We start from the raw sequence: 23,116 nt of genomic DNA, 5'->3' as shown, positions 1-23,116 counted from the left end.
TATCAACAAAGTTCCCACAGACATTGTGTGACAGATAATGACTCCGGTTTATGAAATGCGAGCCACAATGTTCCTGATTCAGGACACTTTAAATACCATTAACAGCAGCAGATTTGCTTTCTCAGCTGTAGACCGCTGTGGCAGGTCGACGGCATGCAAGCACGACCGGGGAATCGTTTATTCAACTGTGTACTTGTTCAATCTTTAGCTGACCTCCTCTGCACGACACAGTCATGCGGACCAACCCCGTGATGTAACCAGCGAGCCCTCGTTCTCAGGCTTATGGACAGTTTGTCAGAGCGCTGACTGACATTTACCATTTATGTAAACCCTCACAGCCTTTCCCTCGCATAAGAATTTCTTACCTAATTAGGTAAGGAAAAAAACAGCTTGGAGGAATGTGACCATCTGTCATCAAGCTCAAAATATACACACAGACAAAGTACAATATTTTTGTCTTTTAACTCTTTGTTCCACTTTTAGCTTCGAGGTTCCTGTTTGAATTCTCTGCCCTTCAAAACAAAGGAAGAAGGAATGCAAGGTGGAAATGCCTGTAGAGCTGCACAAATTTGCAGATGACTGTTACTCAAATAAGGTGTAGGGGAAGTGCAGCGCGTGACTGACGACAGTTTTAGCTTTGCATGCTGATAAAAGGTAAGGTGCACGGATTACTGTGACCGATATCTTATAGTTGTGAAGAAATCGGCGCTCAAAGTCAAACCTTTTCCACACACTTTCCCACATGCCCTCCGCCACTTCCTCTTAAACTGATCTTTGTTGTTGAATATATCAGTGGATGTGATATTTTTTCTCATATAAGCATCTGGTGCTCATTGGAAATGTTTTGAAGCACAGATGCTCTGCCATAAGTTTGCTGCTGGTCAAAGTGGCTTCTGGAAATTGGTGGCTACTATAAAAATTCAAGCAAATTAGAGGGTGTCCAGGCAGTGGACTGAGAGTTCTGTTATTCATTTCAGAAACCGGAGCGAAGCTTTGAAAACGGAAGGGTTCGCAGCTCCACATCACAACAGCTCTGAGCCCATTTTTATGGCTGATAAATGACCTTCTTCCATGTGTGTTTTGAATTTCTGTGGTTCAGAATCCCACCCTGGTTCAGAGGCATGTGCTTTGCAGCTGCAAAATCACAGCTATGAGGGAACATTTTCTGCATGAGTTGGTGTAATATCAACAGGCAATGACAAGCTTAAATCAACTTTTTGGAACCTAAATTGTGCCAGTGGCCTCACTGAATGCAGGAAGAGTGTGTTTTTAGCTTTGGTGCTAGCCTGCTTCCAGCCCTCTGATTAGATGCCAACATCCACCTTGTCCAGGAGGTGGAACAGGTGTCATGTTCAGTAACAGTTGCAAAGCTTATCTTACATATTTTTTAATAGATAAGATTAAATCACAGCTTATCATAACTTCAAATTTAATGTATGACTTTTACAAAGTTTACACCAATGAAAGAAGTACAGTTAATTGGGATTTCAGTCACACAATTAGCCATGCGTAGCATATGCATGAACTGACCTGTTTTTCTTTAAGACTTTAAATTGATGTATTTCATTAGGAAGAAGGATTTCATTTATTTGCAAGCTTTGAAAAATAGCCAACAGTTTTATTTTAACCCAAAACAGAGACACAAAGACATGAATAAACTGGTGTGAGACCAGTCTGATGAAACAGTTTTTATTTAAATGAACGTCGAGTCCAGAAACATGAATCAGTCGTTTTTATTATTTATTACATTTTTATGATTAATTTCAGCTCAATTAAGATAAGATAACGTTTATTAGTCCCACACGTGGGAAATTTGTTTTGTTACAGCAGAAAGTGGAATAGGATAAGATGATAAGAATAAGATACTGTACACAATAGAATAGAATAAGATAAAATACTATATAAAATAGAATGAAAATCGAATAAAAATATGCAACTGGGTAAAATAATACAGAGTAAGCACATGGCGACACTGGGAAGGAAAAACCCCCTTTTAACAGGAAGAACCCATCCATCTGGTTGGGAGTTAGTATTTCACAAATGACCTTAAGAGTGAATTTGAGTGAATTTTGTGTTAGAATCACATCAAAACAGATGTGAACAGTTTAATTTGATGCTCTGTACACCTCAGCCTCTGTACAGGCCGAACTCTGCAGTTGCTCACTTTAAAATCAAACGTGCTGTTCTGGTTCATTTGTTGCTGTGATTGGCTTATCGCATCACTGCCCCAAAACACAGAAAAACATCATTGACGTAGCTTTATATTCTAGTTATGAGTAGCAGGTTGTTTTTTTCATCAGTGATGGTCAGTGCATCCCTCAAGTGTCAACACTAGGATTCTTATAATGGAAATCAAAAAAGCTAAAATCCTTTCTCTTTGGTTCCACAAGTTTAAAAAACACACAGAGTCCATGATTTGCTGCACTGCTGCAACTCTTTGAGTCTGGTGTGAAAGTTTACGAACCACTGGTCTAAACAACGTGGCTGCTGCTGTTTGTCAGGAGACATGAAAGGAAGAAAAATGGAACCACGCCAAAGAGCAGCGTGCAGGCAGGGATGCTGAGCATCCACAGCGGGAGATCTCAGTTCTGCTCCGGCCTTCGCTGACGTAACCGTCTCCAGCACGTACCTCATCTTACCTCGCTCTGTGCTCGCTGACCTGGATTTCTGCACTACAAATCACACCGGGAGTCGAGCTACATCCTCGCTCTCCCCTTCCCCGTCGAGGATTGCACAGAAAACAATCCAGGAGGAGAAAGCAGGCAGTGTAGACTTTGCACTTATTTATTTATTGCTATCATAAATTCATAGCCTTGCGTATTTGGAGTGTGCAGACTCTCAAGTCCAAGAGAACGTAGACTGTAATTACAGCTTCTAGATTTCACCCAAATTTTATCCTGCTGTTTTCCTTTTCCTACTCATATTTTGTCAGTTGCAGAGGCATCAGCTGTGAAAATATGCAAATATCTTAGAATTCCCAGTCATGCTGCACTGTGTTACCATGGTCTCTGCATGAGCATTCATGCATTAAAATAATAAGCCTGCTGCTGTTCTTAGTGATATAATTACGACAGACGCATCAAACTTTTGACCCTTACTGTCTCTGTGCAGGTTTGTAATTTCCAGTATTTTTTATTTTGCCAGATTTTGTTTGTTTTTGTTTGTGTGTGTGCCATGTAAGAGAAGAGTGTGAGATGCTCCTCAGCAGGCCAGCGGGAACCAGCCCGGAGGCATGCATGAGTAATGAGATGAATGTCCAGTCGACTGTCTCGGCTCCCCTCTTCCTCTGTAATTACCTAAAGCTGTGGTAGGTTTATCATTTGTGTGCTTGTGTGTGTGTGTGTCAGTCGGTGCTACTCTACTTTTTGAGCTGTGAAGAACAACTTTTATCTCAGCATGGAGGATCAGATCTATTTCCAAAATTGGAACTAGAAAATCAGACACTTTCAGGCTTGCTGGACAAAATGTTCCCGACAAATTGGTGGGGCGAGGCGGGTTGTTATGTGCTCGGAGAGATTTCAGACATTTTGTTCCACTTGCGATCGTCCAAGATCTCAGCAGCTACAGGGAGTAAAGTCGAGATGTAAACCTGACACTTGAAGTCTGTGTATTGTGTTCATTGGCATTATAGATGAAGCCAGTTAGACTCATGAAGTTATTTGTGAATAGACGTCTATGATTATAACTGTATTTCTTTGTATTCTTCTTTGTTATTTACGGGAAATGAAACCTGGAATGGCCGCACAGAAAACCCAATCAGTGTTTTAAGACCACTGGAACTTTTTCCTTAATTCTTATAACTCTGGAGGAATCCCCCTTGTTTTTGGTGGTCAGCAGTATGAGAACTAGTTTATATATTGAAGTTCCTATAACCGAGTTTGGTTTTTTTTTTTTTAGCTCCTACTACAGAGTAACTACTCTCTGTCAAAAGAGGAAGAAAGTATCAAACAAATATCAGCTGTAAGCAAAATTTAAGCCTAAAAATGGAACTGAGTGACAGCGTGATTCAGGTTTTATTAAGCCAGTCCCACCCAGCAGCGCCAGGGGAAAAAGTAATCTGTAGGATTGAAACTGAAACTTGATTCATGTGATTCAAATTCTTTGGGCTTTTGAAATGTTCCTGTAAAAGTGGGTGGATGTTTGTTGGTGGAATGACCTTTCACAGAAGGCTGGTAAAGGTTAATCTTTCATAAGCCCTTTTTCCTTTATGACAAAGGGACTTTCTGATTTTGTCTTGTATTCCCCGGTTTATTTCTGCATTTGGATATTTCAAAAAGATAAACTGTCTTTTATTATATCTCTTCCTTGTGATGACAAATATTTTACTGATGGAGCAGTAAAAATTTGGTTTGGTTTGGTTTGCGGTACTAGCATTTGGCCACCATGCAAAATTGAAAATCCACTCAAAATCATTTTTGACTTTATCGTATGATCTGGGCTGTTTTATAGTGTGGACACTGAAACGGTATGGTAGATATTTGACAAAGTATGATTATTCATTTCAAGTGTAAGGAAACGACAATCCTCTGTGCCAAGTACACCTCTAACTACTCATGTCTGAAATTTAAGAGAAAGAACACAAGACTGGCAAGTTTAAACTTACTTTCAGAAGCGCCTCCAAACCAGCACTAAAACTTCAGATATGAATTTATTAAACACACAAACATAAAATTGCAAATTGTCATCTGGGCCTTGGATATACTCTTTAAAGTTTTTAAAGTGCTTTTAAACAAAGCTCACATGCATCAGAGTACAGGAACAGTGGTTGTGTTAAATCAGTTATTGATAACTGCATTTCCTTCCTCAGTAGTTCATTTTTTTGGCTACTTCTACTTCTGTCACCACTTTTCAAACCATACCGCTGACTAGTGTTTTGGCTGTGAAATTGTACAACAAGGAATAAACAAATGTAATTGCTGGCAACACCACTGTCCATTTATGTTGGATACATTGTAGACGAGCTTAGAAGAGGTACCCAGAAGAACGTGGGTTAGAACTGTAAATAACAAACTACAAAGTCATTCCAGGCTGAAAGCTCAAAATGCAAATAGTCCTCCAGGAGGGCAGACAGAATATGCATTAACAAATCTGTCTACCTGTGATGAGGAGGTTAACCAGTGAGAAAGACGGATAAACACCAGCAATCTTAATGCTTTCAATAGACATTCAGGGAATGCACATGACGTCCCATTAACACCTTTCTGCCTCTTTTGGAGCGGTTTCCTCTGACAGATTCTCTCTTGTTATACAAAGTAGAGATGTGTTTGGGGTCTCTGGGGGAAGGTTCACACTTAGCAGCAAACTGCCTCTTGGGTGATCTGATCGCATATGTACATGCATCGCTGCAGGTGTGAAGAATACGTGCTTAGTTCACCTTCTGTGGTTGTCAGGTTCGTGTAATTGTAACCCCTCAATGCCTAGTGTATCATATTTGATACATGAGTCCTTATGAGACTCATGTAAAACAAATTTATGTAATTGTACAATACATCTTAAGCAATGCATTGCAAATATGATACAAGTTAGAAATCATAAATGCAAATTATTTTTTTAATTTGTCAGACAGGTGAATAAACACTGATATATATATGTGTTTATTTAAATCTCACCATTATGTCATTCATGCTTTAAAGGGTTAAACTGAATTCAAAGGGAACGAAGTATTTCTGGAATATCACCTGCTGTGTGCTACACACCACACATCCCAACCTGAGTCTCCTGACATTGTTCACAGTTCATATGAGAAAACGGCTTGATAGGAGCTGATGCTTTTTAAAACATTAACAGTGGCTGGCCCCCTTTGACGCATTCTGGATGATATTGCTGCATTTCCACACATCTCTGATAATACAGAGTACAGTTTTAATGTTATACATAAGAATTGTTGGGGAAAAAACTTTTTTCTACAAAAAAAATTATGCTAATTAATATGACTCTTTTAAACTAAAACCAACTCAAAGCAGATTGGATCTTAGCTTCTGTGTTCAATTTGAAAACATGATGGTGATTCCTACATGATTTTACTTTAGAGTTAATCCAGTAATCACCTAAAAGTGGATTTAGGAAGCTTTACCCACATCAGTTACATCAGTACTCTGTGCTGAAAGTAATTGGAAAAGCAAGAAGAAACTGCATTAATGGAATTATACATTTTTTAGACACCGTGTGGAAAAAGCTGACTGACTTGTCTACAAATCTAATCTTAGTTAGTTTTGTCTGTAACAGTCACCGTGTAGTGAAAAACCTAAAAAGAGAGCTACATTTCAAGTATTTCTATAATAGAGATCTTAAGAGAAGAACATGACCTGAATAGGTGTTCAGACCAAAATTAGCACCACATAAAAATGTATGTGTCTGCATTGGCGGAGGCATGTTTTACAGGAAACACTGGGCGATGCAGTGAACTGCAGAATAAATGTTTACATTACAGATGAATGTGTGCTTGTACGTCTTTGATATCCTGCCACATGAGACAGGATTGCGATGGGGCAAAGGTGAATCAGGTTTTACTCACATTACTGTGCCGTGTATGCCAAATAAAAGCCTGGAGAGCTGAAATACATATTTGCATTATTCGCCTCAAAAACCAAAGAAGAGAAAATTTACAAGAAGGTCGAAGGAGGTTAAACTTTTTTTTGCTAATTGAAACTGCATTGTTTAGCCTGGGGCCTTAGACTTGACACCCCACTGTGCTAACTGCTGTCTCATTTAAATGAATGAGGTGGCTATAGCTTTTCATGCAGTGCTGTTGTCTATCTGAACGTTAGTGTTTGCCTCAACCCCCCCCCCCCCCCCCCCCCCCGCCCCACCACCCTTTATGTACACCACCTCTTGTTTGTTTTTGCAAATTTTAGTTTAACAGCTTACTTTCTTCATATGTTTTGGCTTTAACCTTGATTTATGCAGTGAAGGTTCACCGAGCCAACCGGATCTTTTATAGCAACGCCGTGTTAAAGAATCTGTAGGCTAGATAGAAGATGTTCTTACATCCAGTAGAGATGAACCACTATAATGGCTGACCATCAGTAAGCAAAGAGCCTGACATTCCCCAGTGGCTCCGGCCAGTGTTTGTGTTGTGTGAAATCTTTTTCTGCATTGGTTAAATGTTCAAAGCTAATGAGAGAGGTGAAAAACTTTTTCAAAATTCAGTTATATTGAATTATAATAATGGTTCCCCGAAACAAAAGGAAAAATGAGTATTAAGAACAATCTCTGCATTTCTGTTATCAGCAATGTTGTTGCTATTTTATTGTTATGTTACACACTTGTAGTGATTTTAGCCTAAGCATTGATAATATACAGTAGTATCAGTATAATTTACATATAGCGTCATCTTTCCTAATGAATCTAGAATACCATGCATTTAAAAAAATGTGTGTCTATAATTATAATAATCATAATGATAATGTATAGTAAAAGTTTCCTAAAAGTAGCACATCACAGGTTTGAGGATTGATGAGTAAAACAGAAACTCATCAGTGCTTCTAGGTATAAACACTGTACATCCCACACTATATGGACACACTGCAATATTATTTTGGATGAATATGTGATGTTACAATATCAATCTCAGACAAAGGAGATAAAAACATGGTGCAAGCAGAATTCCCAATTAGAGTAGTTGCATTTATATAAGTAAACATTAATACATACAAACATGCAAACGTACATGTATTGTGTTTTTATTGATTTTGTTAAAGTTGTCTTTTTCTTGGCAATCCCATGTAAATGGTCATTTAATCAGTCATGAAATGTTCCTTTTGTCTTTTTTTAAAATCACAATTCCAAATATCATATCAAAAATATTTTCTACATCGGTTCAGAAGAATTTAAAATTAATAATCTTTTTTTTTTTTCATTTTTAATGTCTTAAACTGCAAACTGGGGTTTTCATAATACCTTTTTCAAAGATAGTGTTATACTTAAACTTGTTAATAAAGTGTAAGAACGTCAAATTGGTTCCTGACCAAAATATTACAGGAAATGTGTAATGAAATATGTATTTATCCCAACATTCCTCTAGTATTTCCTTTTTTGAAACTTGGCTACATCCATCCAGAACATCTTTAAAATTATACAGTGAAAGAGATAAAAGATGGAGAATGATTTATAGTTTATAGAGCACATAAATCACTTACTATCATCCATTTTATCAATTTAAAACATTTCCAGTACATGTTTCTCTGGCTGAAATCTCTTTGAAGATTTCTATTATTGAAAGGAACTCCCTTAAGTTTGTTGTCTTTTGTTTTATTTTTCTGTGTAGATTGTTTATTTAAAACAAACAATTAATACAGAAATACAAACAGTTGAAGTCATTTGTAATGTAAAAACCCAAATATACTATTTTCGGGTTTTTTCCCCAAGATAAATTTCCTCGACGTCATGACGTCAGACATTGAACTCCGTTAACCGGAAGAGAAGTGTCACTGTGTGTTTTCATGTTTACATTTGGGGCACCGCGTCAAAATGAATCCCCCGATGATCATCTCGACCAGCTCCGTGTCAACAACAAAGAGTAAGACCGTGTGAACCCGCCGGCATCTTTACTGCGCTGCTGAACAGAAAGCAGAGCCGCACGGGCTGAAATGTGCTCAGTTAGCTGTTAGCTGCACACGTTAGAGATGTCTGTGACACAGCAGAGTCCCCTTTGATTCAGTTTAAGTCCGTTTTAAGCCGTTGAGCTGTCTGTCAGTAATATGCAGAATGACTTTAGCTTGCTATGTCATAAGCATGTTTGCTAACAGACAGTTTTCAGGTAGCAGGTTGCTCAGGTGGCTGCAAACATGGATGTGAATTCCAGTTTCTGATTACCAACATAATCCTTTATTATGAAGTCCACTTGATACGTTTGATGGCATATTCTGAGCATTTTAGCTGCAAGGCACTCACACTTCGTTATTAGCTGCAGAGACAGGCGTATCAAACTAGCATTAGCCGTGTTTATGACACAGTTATGTTACCACAAGTGCAGGGACAGTGTCTTTGCTGGAGCTCTCCAGTCCTGTTGTGTCAGTTAACATAGTTTGCAGTTAAGTGAAAAACTGCTGCAAACATACAAATGAAAGATGGAAAGTGCTGTTAGCCTTTCTGCTAACAGTGTAGTAAACACAGAACAATGTAGAACTGGAGAGATCAGATCAGTATCATTTAATCTAGCTGTGTGAGTCAGGACCAAACCACTGTTGATCCAAATGTCAGACATATACACCAAACTCTACCATCCCAAAGCTGGGACACTTGTAACAGCAGCACATTTCTGCAGCACTGTACAGGCCCTCTAGTATACTACTATATAATAAAGTGCCATCACTCATATTTCATTTATCGTATTCAGTCAGTATTAAAATATAGAATATTATTTTCCCTACATGCACCTAATAAGCTAGCTCACAAGTGTTTTCAGTGCTGTGTTTCAACAATGAAAACATAAATCTGTATTGTACGTGTGCAGGGAAACGAGAGGCAGAGCGTTCGGTTAACTGGACGGCGGAGGAAACTCAGGTGCTCCTCTGCGCCTGGAGCGATGAGCGAGTCCAGAAGACTTTGGCTGAAAACCTCAGAAACCGGCATGTCTTCAAACACCTCTCAGCTCGCATGAGTGAAATGGGTTTCTCTCGGAGTCCGCACCAGTGCCGGCTTCGAGTGAAAACTCTCAAGGCTAACTACGTGAGAGCCAAACTGCAGAGAAGCATGGACAGCTCGCAGCCGTGCACTTTTAAATACTTTGCCGAGATGGATGCGGTGCTGGGCCGAAGGACGGGGGGAGGGGAAGGAGGGTCTCATTTTGTTTCACACCAACGGGTGTCAGAGGGCCACTTTGACTCCACTGATGGGACAGGGAGTTTTACCTCGGATTTAAATTCCAGTACAAACATAAGTGGACACCATTTTGGCTCTTTGGGGAATTCAAGGAGGCAAAATTTAAGCTCTTTAGAGGAGAGAGAAGGCTGTCAGCTGGACTCTGAAGTAAAGGTAGAGCACAGAGAAGAGTCGGTGGATGAGTTAGAGTACAGCGACACTGGATTCTCACAGCATCCAAGAGACAGGCACCACGAAGTTTATCTGGAGACAGCCATCCACCCGGATATTAACGGTATGTACTGTTACTGAAATAATAATGTAAACAAGACACATTTATCTTATTTTAGGAGCTAAAGTCAAGAAGATTTTTAAATTTTGTTTAAACAGTATGGGTCGGAGATAGATCCTCAAAATTATATCTGGATATTTTAAGAGAATTTGTGATAATGATTTTAACAATGTAGGAAAAAAAAATGTTTTATTGATTCTTGTTATGTCAGTGATGTTGCTAATACTGGGATAATACTGGGATAAATGTTTACGTGACACTTTAAAAGTGTCACGTAAACATTTATCCCAGTATTATCATTGATGACATATAGCACAGCTGTGGTGTGATAGACCCAGAAAGGGCTAAAAAATCACCAGGATTTGAAATGAGAGATGCTGTGTTCCAGATACCTCGGAACTTGGATGTTGAATGTGGGAGTGACATTCTTGAGTTAGTGGGTTCCATAAAAAGCGAGAGCATTTTTTTTGTTTGTTCTTAGCAATAGGGAGTCTTTCAGGTATCACTAGCAATAAAGCATGATACTTTTTTTTTGCTCTTAGAAAAGTGGCCGAAAAAAAGCCTATAGCTGTGTTTGCTCTGTTCTAAGCCCCTCCCACCAGACAAGCGCAGCAGTTTGTGCTTCAAATGATGCTAATTCAAGTCTTCAAATGAGGTTTTAACCTCCTTGGTGAAATTCCTCGACTACATAACCCTTTATACTCTATTATATTTTTCCCATGTGGTATTATTTTTATACTCTGACCTGAACAGGTCTGGAAAGACTTGTGAAGCCTCTTTCTACAGGCTCAAAACATAAAGCTTGGAGGAGGAGAAGGACACTTGTTCCCTCTGAGTGCACTTGAGTTATAACAGGCTGAATGGTTAAAGTTGCGACAGACTTCATGCTAATAACCAAACAATTGTGAAAATATTTGTGGTCTATTAATTAATCCTGTCATTAATAACACAATGCATGTATTGTTTTATATCCTGATTTGCAGGTATAACAGTGGAAAATAGCTCAAGCACTCCTTCTCCACATGTGGTCCTACCTCTACCTGCTCCTCCTGCTCCCACTCTTACCCAGTCCACTGCTTCTCCTCTCCCAGCACCTCCAGATATAAACCCCAACATCTTCCCTGCCTCTGCCCACCATCACCCTGCACCTTCCTGTCTTGAACCTGTTCTTAAGCACCTGTCAGAATGCTTCCAGCAGCTGGTCTCTGAGACCCGGAGCTTGCTGGTGCAGCTGGAGAGTCAAAGGCAGGAGCACGCCCGATGGCACCAGGAGCTCCTGGCCCAGTGGCTGCAAAGGGAGGAACGGCGGCAGAGGGAGACGGCTGAGAGGGAGGAGAGGAGGGAGAAAGCTCGCATGGAGCACGAGATTAGAGTCCTTGAGCTCCTCACCAATCTGAGCAAACAGCAGGGGTGTAGCTGTGAGGGCAGCCGGACTTTAGCAGGGGGACAAGCTGGTCCAAATCATACTATGAACAAAGACAGGAGTTAGGAGCTTTACAGTGGCTGACCCAAAGCGTGGACTGATATTCCTTCTCAGGTGGAAACAAATAACATTAGCAATGAGGCAAGCTCCCACAGTCAGGCCAGCCCGAATCCTGAGTGGGAGATTTTAGTTGAGCCAAGTGCACAGATACCCCCCCCCCAAAAAGAAGCAGAAAGTCTGTGAGAATAATGTGATGACTGTTACTGTGACATTTAAGGGCCCAGAAAGCCAAAAAAGAGGAAATTACAGTTGAAGTGTAAAAGAGGAATTTCTTCTTGTTTTTGCAGTCACATTGCTTAGGGGATTTCTGCGGTGTCAGTGAATTTCGCCAAATGTTACAGAGTTGTTTCGATGCACTTTCACAGAAATTAAAAGTGTATATTTTCAACCAGTTTGTGTTTTCGACTGAAATGTGTTTTTCACAAGTGACTTGTTTCAGTTATTTATCGCAGCTGACTGTTGAGCCAAAGTAGGAATCAGTCTGCATCATCTTCAGCGTGTTTGGGTTCAGTGGTGGCATCCTGATGTCTTGGATCTAGATCAAAGCTTAATTATTCATACAAATAACCTCTCTTACTTTTGAAGCAATGTGAACCAACCTTGAAACAACAACAGCAAAATCAAATCAAAATATTTAAGTCAGTGTATAGGATTATATATGTGTGTGAATTGTAGTATTAATAGAAATATTCCAATATACCGCATTAAAAAGTGACTCCTGTTTCTAATCCAGATGAAAACGATAAACAGATGAATAATTAAATCACATCTTTTGCAATAACTGTGCAATAAGTTGCAAGTATGAGATGTTGTCCATGCTGTGTGACAGCACATCAGATCTCCATTCATATCAAACATGCTTCTGTTACATGAAAAAGTCATTAAAAATAAACAGCATTGATAGCTCAGCGGTAACAGATGACGATAACAGACTAAAGTCAAAGGGCAGATGCGATGAGAGAGTCGCAGGTTTGATTCCTTCAGTGTTTACTCAGTTTGTCCCTGCTGTCCATTAGCAGGAAGCTGGGCTGTGACCTGACTGCTACTGTGGGGGGGTGACAGAAAGAGGCAAACAGTTTACTGTAAATTCCTGACGCCTGCCTTCGATGCTCAGTGTTGAAGCTATTTTGGGAAAGTAGCACAAACATACAGTGAAGTCTGTTTATTTACGTCTCCGCGGGAACATTTCATAGCCAGCATGTCAGCCTGGATGTTACCCCTGCTAAGACCTTTAGCGCAACTCCGACACTCCAGGCTTCGAGTTTCTTCGTTGCTGTATCAAATGAGCTACACCTGAACAGTCCTTTGCTGCGATGGTGTATATTGTCTTCCTGCAACACTCGGCAATTTTCTCACACTCATGGGAGACATTGTTATTAAACCTCCAGGCTGTGGCTGGCTCCATGCTGATTCTTACCTGAATAGACAAACTGGAAATTTTTCACTCAGGCATTCAGCATTGTCTACCCTGAAGGGGTGTGAACAAGTTAAAATGAAAAAGCCCCACTTCCTTTTGACATGTATGAACCAGATTGTAATCAATACTGGTTTGGCTGGGAAAACCCAACCACTGGAATACTTACTGATGATATCTTCCTTATTGTAAATGGATAAAGTGAAACAAAAACTGCCAAAACAAACAGACCCATCCCACCTGTCTGTTAAAACCTGATGTTTGTGTTAATAAAGAATAAGCCACACCTATCTGTGGACTAGCATGATCCACCATTACATTATAATCCTGCTGCATAATCCACAATAAGTGAACTTAATTAAAAACATTTATAGGTCTTATTGCTCGTTTTTATCCAAAACAACTTCCTTGTGACCTTTATTCTTTGTCATCAGTGTAAAAGCATACGCTCTGGGATAACTGAGCCACAGGCTATGACGATATATTCTTACAGATGAACGGATAGTTTCACACACTATGGACAAGTAGTGGTGTCTATTGTACTTCATATAAGTATGTGTGTGTATATTATTCAGTTTTGGAAAGTTGCATTTAAAGGAAACACTGTATATTTGACTATTATGTCCTAAATACCAAATCTAACATATAACCATGTAAACATTTCCGACTACCTCGCAGGATTCGTAACGTGTTGCAGACCACCCAGATCCTCACGCTCACCTTCTCATTACTAAATTTCCATCTCTTGGGCCAAAGCAGACCTTCGTGCATGTGAAGATGCACAAACTGTCACACTAATAAAGCACCTGGTTGGTTGTGGTTTTTGTCACACGATGTAAAAAAATATGAAAATAAAACCTGTCTAGTTTTCTCTCGTGCTCCTTAACAGGACGGCCTCTAATCTCATTTACTTTTGTCTTTGTCACAGAGGAGGCCTTCATAAAGGCACACCCAAACGGAAATAATTGGAAAATAAAACACACAAACAACTTATTCAAAGGTTGTTTTCTTGGTGATTTATTTAATTTTTATTGCAGTTTACAGCATGAGGAACAAATGCGCCCCAAATACATGGAAGTTTCAGTTAAATAAAAGTCAACTGAGCATTACTTCCTGTATTTCATTTGTGCCTCGTGGTCTTCCCCACAGTGACTTCAAGCCTGATCTCTATGCAGTCATTTAAGCGAGAGAAAAGCCAGATTAGTGCATATACATAAATCTGCGCTAATCCTGGATTACATAATAAAAGTGGATGTTGATGAGATTTGGGATGATTTGCTGTTATTGTACCAGGGCTTATTACTCTGTTCTGACATGTGGAGAAAGTCATCCAGTACAGATTTCTCAGACTAAACTAACAATCAGTGCATCATCTTTGCATGACTCATGGTTCTGTATGTTCATCGGCCTGACTGCAGGGAGAAATGTAATCAGCCTGCTGTTGTTTAAAGCTTATAGGAACATTAAGGAAGCTTCTGAACAAATAAATATCGGTCAAAAATCAGTTTTGTTAGACAATAACATATTTTCTGCAGATATATGGGAAGAGAATGAGTCATTTAAAGGTTCACTTGTACCGTGTTCCCAATTCTGCCTCCAGTCGGGCTTTCATTGATGCAAAAAATTTGTATTTAATTGATGTGTCTAGTTGGACCAAAGAGTAGTAAATAAAAATGCAATATTAGAATACACTTACAATGGCCCCTCTATCTCATAAGAGAGAACACGGCGGCATTGCCAAGATTAGAGTTTGCCAGAGAACACAGCATCAAAGGATTTAATACAGTTGTCACTTAACAACGATTGTGGTTTGCATGTTTATTTAATTTAATCCATATCCTTTTTCCCCCTTTTTTTCAAAGAAATCTAATATAGCGGCCTTCCACATAATAATGCAAGCCAAAATGTTTAATTTTGCTACAAAAGGCAGCTTCCTTTTATGTGTCGCCCACTTAGAAACAGTTGTCATCTTGAGTTGTGTGGACAAATAAGAGAGCGTCAGTGCTGGTTTGAGGAGCTAAACGGGACTTTTTGTATGACTGAAGACAAAAAAAAAGCAGCTGGCAAGTTCAGTTTCTTCCTGCTTCTACAATTCTTTATTTCTACTAATAAAGTCCTATAATTTAATCAGGACAGTACAGGTAGCCCAAGTTTAGTAATTTCTTTATTACTGTAATTGTTGTCACATAGAGTTTGAAACTAGGGATTGCAGTTTGAGTTGGTGGGTTTGACAGTAGGTCAGCCTGTTGGTGTAGATGGACTCAATTATCATGCTGGGTTCACTGTGTTGAGACTACAGGTATGATAACAGCACAAAAACAACGCAAAATAAGGATCGGATCCAAAATATGGGCTTTTATTCTTTAATAGTGCATTAGAAAAGATTATGTCAAGCATACCAGAGTTCCCAGTTTGACCCAGTGGTCAAATTGTCATCCAGAAATATGTTTAACGTAACACTGGAGCTGAATAGATAAAATTATTTACACCTGGTTCTAAATAAAATGTTTCTTGTTTTTTAAGTTTTCTGTTTGGCCACTTATTTATTGTATTAATCTTTTCTTTTCTTTTCTTTTTTTTTACTGTATTTTACTTGTGTTTTTTAAAGGTCTAAGAATGGGCTTTGCCAACTGATTAAAGCTATAAATTCATGTTTACCAGAGCCAAGTAAGTCAAAGTAAGTCAGTTCCCTTTAGTGGTGGTGATGTTCACCAACTTTTCTCTATAAAAACAAAAAATAATTTTTAAAAAAGGTTTTGCAAATACAATATCAATAGTATATATGTTCTGCGTTATAACACTACATTCTTTCATTATTCTGAAAGGGAAGCAGCTTTTGCTAATAAAATGTTAGCATTGTGATTGTCCTGCTGCTGCTGGGTTCATACCTGAAATTGAATGCTGTAAATTTGCTTGTAGTATTTTTTTTTTCTTTACTAAAATCAAAACCCTTGAAAACCCACGATAAACACTAAACACCATCATCTAGGAAAAACAAATGAAGTTAGCAGATGTTTAAATGTGTATGTTTAGGCTCCAGATGCGTAACTGGATGGACAAACTGGGACTTCTTTGGTGTCTTTACCGTGTTTATTGTCTTCTTTAGATGTTGCCATTCTAACATGGTAACCATTACAATTTCTAAACATGAGTATGCTAGAGCTGTCATCATTAGTGTGCTAAAGTTACAGCTGCAGCTCAAAGCAGAAGCAAATTTAATACAAAAAAATTGCTTGCATTACTCATTTCATAAAATCAGTGAGCTCATGGATTCAATAAAAACAACCTAAAACAAACCCTTAAACACCCCCAATACGCGAATCACTTTCAGAATTACACCATAAGCATAGCCCTGCATATAAAAATTAATCTAATGTTGTTTTTAATTTAGTTTTTTATTGATGCGTGAACGTCTTGGTTGAAATCTTTACTCAATCTTTATTTAAATATGCTCCAGTTTCTAGAACCACAGTCTATATTATCCGGAGTTTCCTTTGAAAGGGAATGGCTTCATCGGAAATTTCTGTAAATACAGCAAAACTAAAATGAGAAAGGGAAAGAGAAATGAAATTGAAAACAAGAGATGAGACCAGGCAGGGAGGCAGGCAGGGAGGGGGCGCTTCTCTTCTCTGATTGGCTGCCGCCTCTCCCTCGCTGTGAGGTCTTGAGGCTGCTCGTGGCTCCGGAGCTCAGACCCGAGTGAGTGCTGCAGAGGAGAGACAGAGTCAGCACTGCTTCATTTAGACGACTTGTTCTTGGAGCTGACTTGATCCCGTTGGCGCTGTGAAAGCGGGAATACACATTTTTTTGTTCTCTTTCGCGTTTGCACCTGAATAATGGTGCACTGAGTGTCCGGAGCCGGGAGGGACTGCTGGGATTGACCGCCTGCTCTGCGCGCGTGTGAAAGGAGAAAGTCTCGGCTGCTCAGAGGTTGTTTTCGCTTATTTTCAGAGGAGAGATACCAAAGAGTTTGTCCCTGGATTACGGCTTGTTGAGGTGAGTTGTGCGTGTTTACAGCCGGACAGTTTTTTGGTTGTTGAATGTTATTCTGCAGACCCGACGTGTCCAAAATGCGCGCAGGTGGTGAAAGAGCACACTTTATTTCCAGCCAAACGTGAATCTGATTGAGTTGATGCTTTGCGACTCTTTTCCAAAATGATCTGTGAATATCAACATTGCACTTTGGTTTTGTTGTGTTCCTTTAGCACCTTTTCCCCAATATTAGTGCGCCTATATTGACTTTATCCTACTATTACAAAAAACAACCGTGGGCAGTAATACCCAAATTGACAGGCTTTACTAAGGAGCTATTTCTGGATTTTTAATTTTGCCTAATTGACCCAAAGACCTGCCCCAAAAATTGGATTTCTGAAATCGGTGTCAGTGGCGGGCTATTTTTAACCCCCACTACCTTCTGGCTAAGAGGATTCCTCCCTCCCTGCCTCTCCTTTGCGAGACGGTGAGGGATCAGTGAAGTTAATCCCGCATCTCTCCTGGGTCACCCTGGCCTGCTGCGCTTGGTTTTTCGTGCCACTGCTTTGTATTAGGAGCATGAGTTGGAGTTTCCTTAATGTGCTGACAAGCTAAATCCGTTTATTGGTTATTTGGCAGGACGCTGGTCGTCTAAAAATGTGAGGGTGCCTCCTGGAAGCCCTTGAATGAGTTATTGTTACTGCGGATTACATGTTTGCTACTGTACTCTGGGATCCCTGGGGTTGTGGTGGGATTTGCTTGATGTGAAGCAAATGCAGAAAAACAGATGCACTGGGGGAAATGGGAAGTTTCCTCTCGTGAAATAAGGGTGCTGAGGCGGCAGGAGGGCTGTATTTCACACAAGTGGCCATTAAAAGGTAAATGTATTCACATGTACCTCAGCAGATCTTTGTGAATTATAAGCTGCGTTCATAGCTTCACCTTAGCTGTGTTTACAGACTGCTTCCTAAACCTGGGTCACCTCTAGTTTTACAAGTTCAAAGATCAATAAGTAAGGAGCTAAAATTCAACAAAATATATGATGGAATATTTCATCTTATCACAGTCTTCTTTGCTACAGTTACAGCTGCCTGGTTGTCATGGGTGTAATGGCTGAACAGGTTCAATATGGTTGAACTGTGACAGAAAACATGAAACTACTGTTTGAACAATGTTTAAATGTGAAGCAGGTCCTGATCCTGATGATCGGACCAACCAATCTGGCATCTTCTGAATTTCAAAAGATGATCTCAGTACTTGCAGACCAGACCAGTACACAGAAATCACTGTTCACTCTTTCATCAAGCCCTGCCATGGAGCTGCTGCTGACGTTTTAAGACTTTAACATCAGATCCTAAAGATTTGGAGTAAAATTCAGAAGTAGCAGCTGTAGGGGCACTGTTTCTGCTGTCAGGGGGTTCCCTCCGTGTAGGAAGTGTTGGTGTCTGCAGCGGTGGATGGATTCACGGCACTGAGGACCGATAAGGCCAGGTGAGAGAGTCCTATATGGAACCTGTGATTTTCACCACTCAGAGCAACAGCTGCAAACATCTCCCTCTCAGCTTATATCCCAGCACTCAACAGTGGTGTGAAAATACTCAAGAAAGGTGACATAGCTGTTAGTGGCTGCACGTTATATATTGATGTACTGCTGCTGGGTAGATGGAGGAGTGTGGCTCACCCTCTGATAGGACTTGTTTGCAGTTATAATAGTTCATACAATTTTAGCTCAGCCAGCAGGAATATCAGGGTCAAGGGGCTTTTTTAATGGCTGCTATTACATGTTAATCACACCAGTTATGGCTATGTTTTTGCTAACCTCCAAGAGCAAAAATGGCATGGCAAGTCACATTGACAAGTTAAGACCAATACCATGAAATTACCCGGAGTTCTTGGCGTTGGAGTCTCTCTAACCTCGTCTCCTTATTTCTGAGATAATGTTTCCACATCACAGCCGTATCTGGTTTTGTTTTGGTCCTACCTTTTCATTCCAGTGGTCTGGAACACTTACATTTTTGCTTCAAATTCCTGAACTTACTTTAATTTGAAGTACTGCTGACCACACTCTGGCTTCAAACAACACAACCAATGAGCCGGCCTTATTTAGATAACTTCCACTATTCCATTCCACTCCACTCTCCCATGCCCAGCCACTCTGCAGCTATCTCTCACCCTCATTTCCTCGAGCCATGGATGAGTGAGATTCCTCATGCCTTTCAGTGTTTACACAGTGGGGGGAGGTGGGGGCTGTTGATTTACTGCCTTAAAGTGTCTTGGTGCCTGCATTGCGTTCCCTTTACTGCCATACTGTTGTACTTTGTGCCTGTTTTTCTTAAAAAGGGGGGAAAAAATCCTTTTTTCTCTTCAGTATTTCATTTATGTGGGTCCCACTTTTCTGCCTCATTGCTGTTGCACATTTAAGGGTAACGACAGATCTCACTGCTTTATTGCATGACCTGTGTACTTCTAAATAGCCGTCTGACTCCTGAGAAATTTCTCAGGTAGAGCACACTGGGGTGCCTAAACGGGGAACATGTCTGTTTCCTTGAGTTCAGCTTAAGAACTATGGGAGTGAAGTGCGGAGGCTTTTTTCCTGTACGATCTCTGCACTGCTGATGGACTCTCATCACAAGCAGTCATTAAAAGCATGGGTAGGGCGGGAAGAGCCCCCGTCGCTTCTTTGATAGCCTGTGTTTTGAGAGAGCAGACTGCATCATTCTCCCTCTGGGGAGCAGCCCCACCCGTGCGTTTTGGCGACAAAATTACCTGCAAGCCCGCGTCATCATTGGGTCTGCAGCCTGAAGGTAATCTCAAATGAATGCTGGAGTTTTGCTTCTTATATGACATTTGCCTGGGGAGGTTTTTTAAATGCTGACCCTCTGTGCTTCCAAATGTCCCCACGTGGCAAAAGGAAGAGAGAAAAATAACATTTTGTTAACCTTTCAGTGAGTCATGGCCTCCTGCACATTAACAATATATTATAAAAGTCCTTAAGTTTCATTTTTGGTCACTTCTTTCAGTTTGGAGAAATGTTTCAGGAGCAGCAGGCAGTGCTGAGTCTGCGCTATAACCAGCCTGTCGTCTTAGACACTCTGTCATGTGGTCATCTTTACTCTGATGTGTTTAAAAGGACAAAGATTGGCACAGCTCAAAGTTTGTGGGTGTGATCTTTCTCTCTCTTCAACCATCTTTTAACTGTTGAATGATTAGAAAAAACCAAGAGTGTGAATTTCCTTCAGTCTTTAAATCCACTTTAAGCCCAAACCAGACTTCTTTTACACATCGAGGCAGATGGCTTTGCACACAAACAACCAGTCAGGCTCTAATTAAAACCACCCATCCAACCTAAACAACCCCCAGCCCCTCTCGCGGAGGCGAATTGTGGCATTTTGCTTGTTTATCTTCAGCTGCCGCCCCGGCCGGTGGCCAGGATAAACCAACAGCAACGTGCTAAGAGTTTGTTTTTGTCAGAGCCTGAGGACTCGACATGTGGTCCCCCTCAGCCTGCTACCACCACTCCTGCTACTACTACTACGACTGCACGTGACACCTGGAAGAAATGTAAATCTCTCTGCCTCAGCTGTCAGAGCTTGCAAACATCATATGCTTTTTTTAGGATTCTGGTGAAGGCGACAGCTGGTGTGTGTGTGGGCGGAGTTATTATATTACAGTTGATGGAAAGTGGCTCTAATCTGAGTAAAAAGGTAGTTGTAATGCTGCTAAAACGTCTTTTAAGAAGTGTTGAAACAGAACAAGCAAGATCTCCAGACTGGAAAAATCGGAAGAATGTTCCAAAATAAGATTTCAAACACTCTGACCTGTATTTGCTGCTAGGCATAAATCCTGCTCTGGTATGAGACCGAGAGATTAAGGAAAAGGACTCGATACAGCATCTGATCTCACGGTGTCCTCGATCCATGTTTTTTTTTCTTTCTTTGTATAAGAGACCGCCTTTATCTTCAAAGAACCCCACCTGTCCCTGGCAGCATGAGATTAATCCAAATTGTGCTCAGAGACATCAGAGAGGACGAGTGATGTAAAAGTCCTGAAGCTCAGAACAACTTGTTGCAGTGTTATAGCTCACTATTAAACCCAGTTGTTGCACTGTCTTCTGAAAACAGGGCCTCTGTAAATTAATTCAAATCAAATCCCAAAACTCTGGTCATCAGATACTGGCAGAGATATCGCCTCAATTTTCCCCTGCACATTTGAATCTGTAAAGTTAATCTGCAAAGAATTTAAAAGTGGATTGGTGTGGCTGATGATTAATTCTTCACATTAGTCATTTAGAAAATAAAAACACTTTCATATGGTCCATGATGCTCCCTTGCAGTTGATGATTTATCTTTTTGCTGTGCAGCAGACGTCTCTAACCTCAGTGGTTAGGAGAGCACACTTGAGATCAGGGTGTTGGCTGTTCAGATCCCAGCTGGGAAAAGTGAAAGACTCATGTTCTCAGCACTAGATCACCTGCTGCTGTTGATGTGCCCTTCAGCTTAACCCCAGTGGGGCATTCATGGCTGCTTTGCGGACACTCGGCATCTGCGACATCTCTGAGAAACTGTAACTGTGCCCGTGCTGTATTGCTGCTAGAGAAAGAGCGCCCAGTAGAAAACCTCAGTGGACTATTTGAAGATCCCAGAACTGAGTGAGGATAGCCCTTTTTCTCCCTCCATCACACTCGTGATGTCCCTCTCTTGTGGGGAAGCCACATGGTGCAGCAGATGCTCGGGCCGCTGTGCCCCGACTCCACACACGCACCATTCTCATGGAAATGGCCATGGTTGTCTGGCTGAATAATGGCTGTGGTGGGTGTGTGCACACGTGCATTATGGAGGGGCGCGTGTGAAAGAGGCAGACTCGGCTGGGTGGGAGCTTCGTGTGTGCTCATGAATAAATCGAATGTTTTGGTATCTGTGTCAGGGCAAACAGGACTGTGTCTTGTGATATTTTTTTTTTCCCCCTTTCTTTAATTCACCACTTGGTTTGATCAGCTGATGTTTTCCCTTTTTGTAAGACAGTCTGTAAATCAGGTTGCCACCACAGGCCAACAAAACCTTAAACTCACTCAAACTGTTTGTGCCAGTGTGTGGGGCAGGTGCAATTTATACCTCCTGGCATCTCCTTCCCTGCCAGCGCTGCACTGCGTCAGCCTTGAAGGCTTCCTGGCTCGGCAGGCAGCCACGGGGCAGCATATTGTCAAGGCGGCAGGGGTGTGAAGGTATATGGAGACGGGATTGTTGGACCTTGCACTAACCCCCCCCTCCAACCCCCACCTCGCCACCCACACACACAAGTGTGAAAAGACTCATTGTGTTTCCTCAGCCGTAAGTCTGCCTGGCATGGGACGGAGCCAGGTTCAGAGGTCAGGAGGCTGGTAAACTGCAGAGGAACGTGTACGTGAGGGTTTTGTTCTCTTTGTGGAAGCTGACTTGAATTTTAAATGCGAGACTGAGGGGTTTTTAAAATCATCCTCAGTTCTTTAAAAATTCTTTATTTGACTGCTAAATCAACAAACCGAGACTTGTTGCTGTAGCAGGTAAGCTGCAGAATTTCTCACCTCTCCCTCTGTGCTGCTGACCTGCATGCACCTGGAGAGTTTTCCATGGAGGAAGTCATGAGGTGTATAACTGAACTGTTATTCTGTAAGTGAACAGCAAATTACTATTGACAGCAGTGCTTAATGCACTCCTTTTTCTTGCAAGAAAAAGCACCAAAGTTTTGGAATGTAAAATGTCAAAACACATTAAAAAAGTAATGCAAAGTACAATTCAGTCCAGTGTTTATGGGAATAAGTTGATATGAATCCAGTTTGGGACAGTTTTGTTTCTCCTTCAGCTATGAAAAGGCAGATTTGACACCTAACCTCTCACTGCCTTTGCTCCAGAGAACACGTGTGCCCCTCTCTGTATCGTGTTCTGCCCTGCATAATGATCTATTCTGCCCTCTTCAACACACACACAGAGTCTCCTTCTTGCTTTTAGTCACGCACATTCACATGGCAGGGTCGGAAGTTAACAGACAATGTGATCATACAATGTGCTTTCAGGATTTAAAAAAAAAAAGTCTCCGGATTCTCCGGTGTGGCCCAAACTCTCACATGCTCTTACATGTTTTTAAGTGTGCTTTCAGTTTTATTTCTCTTCCAGCATAG

General features: G+C 40.8%; 2 protein-coding genes across 3 annotated transcripts in view; both read left to right on the top strand.

Annotated features, from left to right (window-relative positions):
* The window catches only part of rasgef1ba (RasGEF domain family, member 1Ba), a 115,397-nt gene that overhangs the window by 71,075 nt on the left and 21,206 nt on the right, over positions 1-23,116 (top strand). Inside the window, exon 1 of one of the 2 annotated variants that reach the window (XM_063489080.1) lies at positions 16,669-16,986. The exons of the other annotated variant lie outside the window; for it this stretch is intronic. The gene's annotated coding sequence lies outside the window, so the exon portion shown is untranslated. Of the gene's footprint in view, positions 1-16,668; positions 16,987-23,116 lie in introns of those variants that run through there. 2 annotated transcript variants of the gene reach the window in all.
* Positions 8,419-11,935, top strand: LOC134639016 (uncharacterized). The gene is made up of 3 exons (XM_063490020.1): positions 8,419-8,518; positions 9,455-10,096; positions 11,077-11,935. The coding sequence occupies exons 1-3, from the start codon at positions 8,470-8,472 to the stop codon at positions 11,580-11,582; spliced, it is 1,197 nt and encodes a 398-aa protein (XP_063346090.1). The 5' UTR covers positions 8,419-8,469; the 3' UTR covers positions 11,583-11,935.

This window comes from Pelmatolapia mariae, linkage group LG12 (genome assembly GCF_036321145.2).
Source record: "Pelmatolapia mariae isolate MD_Pm_ZW linkage group LG12, Pm_UMD_F_2, whole genome shotgun sequence".
Lineage (NCBI taxonomy): Eukaryota > Metazoa > Chordata > Actinopteri > Cichliformes > Cichlidae > Pelmatolapia > Pelmatolapia mariae.
Note: the sequence above shows the minus strand (reverse complement) of the source record. Positions and strands in the feature narration are given on the sequence as shown.

Bases quoted from the DNA above. Each gene is read 5' to 3' on its own strand.
- LOC134639016 (XM_063490020.1), top strand. From the start codon at position 8,470: ATGAATCCCCCGATGATCATCTCGACCAGCTCCGTGTCAACAACAAAG. The intron at 8,519-9,454 runs GTAAGACCGTGT...GTACGTGTGCAG, and splicing joins CTCCGTGTCAACAACAAAGA to GGAAACGAGAGGCAGAGCGT. The intron at 10,097-11,076 runs GTATGTACTGTT...CCTGATTTGCAG, and splicing joins CATCCACCCGGATATTAACG to GTATAACAGTGGAAAATAGC.